At 40.0% G+C, this 4,528-nt stretch overlaps 1 protein-coding gene across 1 annotated transcript in view; it reads left to right on the top strand.

Annotated features, from left to right (window-relative positions):
• Window positions 1-1,597: 1,597 nt before the first annotated feature.
• NUP93 (nucleoporin 93kDa) overlaps window positions 1,598-4,528 on the top strand; it is a 32,880-nt gene continuing 29,949 nt past the window's right edge. The window contains exons 1-2 of the mRNA XM_009700273.1: window positions 1,598-1,660; window positions 3,983-4,111. Coding sequence (XP_009698575.1) covers window positions 3,992-4,111 — 120 coding nt within the window. The 5' untranslated portion in view covers window positions 1,598-1,660; window positions 3,983-3,991. The remainder of the gene's footprint in view (window positions 1,661-3,982; window positions 4,112-4,528) is intronic.

Raw genomic sequence — 4,528 nt, 5'->3', positions numbered from 1 at the left:
CGTCCCGATTTCCAACTGAAGAGGGTCACAGGCTGTCCTGTGCCTCAAATGCTTGTTCTGTGTATTTTGGAAGGAAAGGGTGCAATGCCCTTTATTTCGTATACTGGTGCTGGGTAGCAGGAAGGCAGACAGCAAACCTACATGGCCGAGTTTCCTGCCAGATTTCATCAGTTTGGGGAGATTTCAAACCCTCCTCACCTCCCAGTGCTGAGTAGCAATCTGTGATGCCTGCGGTTGCATGCGCTACTGCAGGACTATTTCTAAGACCTACTGTAAATACATTTTCCCGAAGGTCCAAATCCCTATGACAGCAAGTTTCTGTCCTGGCACAGGATCCGTGCTCCTCTGGAGATCCTAAGCCCTACCTAGGTTGCATGGATCAATACCAATATTGTCAGGTTGTTGCGGCAGGAACTATTTCTTTGCAGGAAGATGTGAGGAACGAAGGGCACAAAAACCTCCTGATTCCTGACGAGTTTGATCGGACACTACTGCAATTGTGTATTCTCGTCGTAAAAGCATAAAGCATGGTACATTGAATTCCCACTCCCTGAGTTTGTTAGCGGCTCTTAATTTTAAAGCTGTGGAGTGAGTGTGCTTATCTTAAGATATTAGTGCTTAATGGAGTTTATAATGTTATGGTTGATTACTTCGGAGGGACACAAAGGCTTCTTTTCCTTTTTTATGATTTGAATAATGAATAAGTTGAAGTCTGTGAGTACAAATCAACTTGGTTTGTTTAACTGGTGATATAACAGCAAAAGTGCAAAATAAAGATATTCAAGTTAGGGTGTAATAAATGTTTCCTGTTTATTGTCTGTGTGTGTTGCTGCAGTTTACCCCATGGCTATTTGTTTAAAATTCAAAATATTGTATGTTTCCTAGTATGAGTCACAAAAGTAACCTTTGGGATAAAGAGCTAACAGCTAATCTAAATCAGTCTGTTCATGTACACCTGACCTCCTTGAGATTTACTGATGTACTGAAAATTAAAAATACAATTCTTATGTGTTATTTTTTTACCCATTCCAGCTGCATGCGTGGAGAGAGGCTGTGCAGTAAACTTTTCCTGTAGGCTTTCCAACTGTTCCAGCTGTTTAGTTATTTCCATCCTTCCTCAACTGACTATTTTTAAGGCTCTTTTTCACAGTTCCTATCGGGCCTCCAAGAGCTCCACTCCTGCCTGAAGCTGCCAAGTCAAAACTTTTTTTTTTTCCCCCCCAAACGTACTCAAGTCCAACAATCTTATCTTGGCTTATCGCTCCTACCAGCTTTCATCCTAGCTCCCTCAAATGGAGAGCAAGAGGAAGGAGTTGCTGGGAGTCAGAGATAAAAGAGAATAGAAGCAGGACATTTCACTAGGATTTAATGCATATTAAAACAGGGGATTAATGCATTTTCATTTTCACATTGCTCTGCATGGGCATCTTACTGTACCTCTGGTGAAGTAAAGTGACCTTTAAACTTCTCAGGAGTGGATTGGGGAGAGAGCTCCAAGCACTTTTCAGAGTTGAAAGAGCTGAGTACTACAATATGTATCTGACGTTAGTACAAGGTGGATTTTTTTGACTGAAGCTCTGTTTCTCCTTTTCTGCAGGGATTCCTGAAGAATGAAAAAGATAATGTATTGCTGTCAGTCATTGAAGAGTCTAGGAAGAGGGTAAGTTGGAAGCAAGCACTATTTTTTCCTTTAAAAAAAAAAAGAGGGGGGATACCTCCCTAAGAAATTAACAAATTAGATATTTAATAAACTAGTGGGATTTAAGAGGACTGTATTGAGAATATAGACAAATTAGACATTAGGAAATACTTGCGTAGAATTTCCAGAAGAAATACTTGTCAGTTGTATTTCAATTGCAGTGTTTTGTAGGGTCAGGAGGCTCACAGCGTTAAATCTGAACAGAGAAGCTGCTGTTCATAAGGCGCAAGACACTGGCTCCAAGCCTCTCTGCATGGATACTGCCTTTTCTAGAGGTGATAATGCCTAGGACATGGGGTTTTTATTTCCTTTTTTGCTCTGAGAAATGCCTTGTGCACTGACTTCCCCTACAGTGGTGTGACACTCAATGTATTTATTGTAGCTGTTTCTCCAGGTTACAGGAGTTGTTGAAGTATGTACAACTGCATTCAGGCCTATGCAGCAGAAGTGCTGCAAGGTTTAATTCTTGTCTGTAGAAGAGCTAGAACACCATGCTGCATCACATTGTCCAGAGGAAATCTGTCATATAAGAAAAAAAAGGTTGTTTTGAAGCAATACAAGGGAAAATGCTACAATAAGAAAGAAGGAGTTGTCACTTAGGCCCAGGGTTTGCCAAGTCTGGTTTTCTTCCCTCGAAAGGCACCAGTACTTAGTCTGTGAGGTAAAAAAGACAGTTAACCTTCCTCATTCATCTCCTGTCTCTTCACCTCCAAGCAAGTAGTCGTTCTGAAGACCTTCTGAGCTGGAAGTTGTTTTCTGATGTGAAATTCATCTGATCCTGTTTCTGAATCTATTTGTGCTTTTGATATATGTCATGTTCTGGGACAATTGAATTAATGCGGTGTGGAAAAATGCTTCCTGTTGTTTCTCTTAAAACTGCTGCTTGGAAATGTCATTGTGTGCTTCCTAGTGCTTGTGTTAACGATTGTTTCCCTCCATGTACACTTGGGGCATCAGGTTTAGAACTGAGCCTGTTTTTCTTTCAAATGATAAGAAATAGTACTTAGGCATTATTAAAATATTTTAATTACATATAATTATAGTGTAATTATTGAAGCATATTTAAAACCCTGTTGATTATAGTGAAGGTAAGGATAAGACCTATTTTCTACCTTGGAAGTATAAAGTGAATTTATATAATAAAACAAAGAAACACAAATCTTATGCTCCAGTTGCATGCATGCGCCAAAATTGAATGTTTGCCAAATGTCACTGCCTCTTACCAATTCATTTACACTGGGGAACATTTTTGCCCCTTAATTGACAATATCTTAACAGTGGGCTGTAATGAGATTACAAACGTACTCAGCCAACCAAGACATTCAGGTAGGTACAATGCAGCGCAAAGCTATGTGAAAGGCAGAGAAAGTTGGGAAAGGGAAAGAAGTCGAAGATCCAATATAGTTTATTCTCTGTTTAGAATTAGTGGAAATATTCTTATTTCCTGTCCCGGTATACTCGAGGCTGTTAGTTACCATCACCTCAACAAAAACAGGAAAGGTAGTGGAGCCTCTTCTCTATCCTAATGCTATTGCCAAAATAAGGAATGATGAGGTAGAAGCAGTTTCTTTCCACGAGTTCCCCAATTGGCTCTGAAGACAATGTAGAACATCAGCCATTTTAAAGGTAAAAGGATGTTTTTTCTTGGGATATGATTTTCCTATGTGCTTTCCTGCATTACGTTCCTGATGAGAAGAGAGACTTTCCAATTCTTTGGCACTCATTAATTTTATTTTCCTTTTATCATTTTATTTTCATTTTATCCTATTTCCCATTTAAAAGAAAAACATACTGGTAAAGACCCGGAGATGAAATATGGGCAATAAACACACATCTCTGTTAAGACTGCCGTAAGTCAAACCTTTATAGCCTCCAGGGAGGTGAGAATCTAGTTGTCATTAGAGAAGTTAGTCTCAACAAACCATGCAGATCAGGATGGATATTGTGTGCATGCTGCTAAATTATGGAAAGAAGCCTATCGATTTCCAGCCTGCTAAGTTTTGTGTGTACTCCAGTACCATGGAAGAGAGATTCCCTGTTACCAGCTGGGAGTATTTGAGAATTATCTTAATTCCACACACACCTACTTTCTGAATCCCCTCGTACCTGAACAGGAAGCTAGTTAAAATAATATGCCGCACATCATTAGCTCTTGAGGGCTGACCTGGTTGATTTAGCTAGTTGCTATTTTCTGTTTCATTTTTTAACTGATCTGTTAATGGCAAAACTAGGCTGTTTGGTGATTCTCTATGTTCCTTAGCTCTTGTTCATCTTTACCAACAGACTTTTGCTATGGCTGAGGACTATCACCGAGAATCAATGCTGGTTGAATGGGAACAGGTGAAACAAAGGATTCTTCATAGTCTGCTTGCATCAGGGGAAGATGCTCTCGATTTCACGCAGGAAAATGAGGTAACTCTGTCTTTCTAAACACTGTGCATAGTGACACACTGCATGTACACAGCTGGCACTCCAGCACTGCTGAAACCTCCTCTGGGTTATTCTGTAGCTACAACTGTGCGAAAATAAGAAATACCAAATCTCTGTCAAATTCTAGAATGGCTGTGACTAGCAGAATGTTTTGTCTAGCAAAATATCAAACCTTTATGATTGTTTTTACTGACTGATGGGTACAGGCAATGGAGCTCTTGTTGCTGAAGCTATGTTTTAAGCGACGTATATGCAAGCTGGAATCTTAGTCGCACGAACATGTATTAGGTCAATATACCCAGGCGACAGAAAACACATAGGGGTGAACGTCACCTTCAGGAAACCTTTGCAATGCTACTGAGACCAGATGGTTTCTGAGGTGCAGCTGTGCTCACACAT

Source organism: Cariama cristata, unplaced genomic scaffold, assembly GCF_000690535.1.
Source record: "Cariama cristata isolate BGI_N322 unplaced genomic scaffold, ASM69053v1 scaffold3185, whole genome shotgun sequence".
Classification (NCBI taxonomy): Eukaryota; Metazoa; Chordata; class Aves; order Cariamiformes; family Cariamidae; genus Cariama; species Cariama cristata.
The sequence above is the reverse complement of the archived record's forward strand: the minus strand, read 5'-3'. Positions and strand labels throughout refer to the sequence as shown.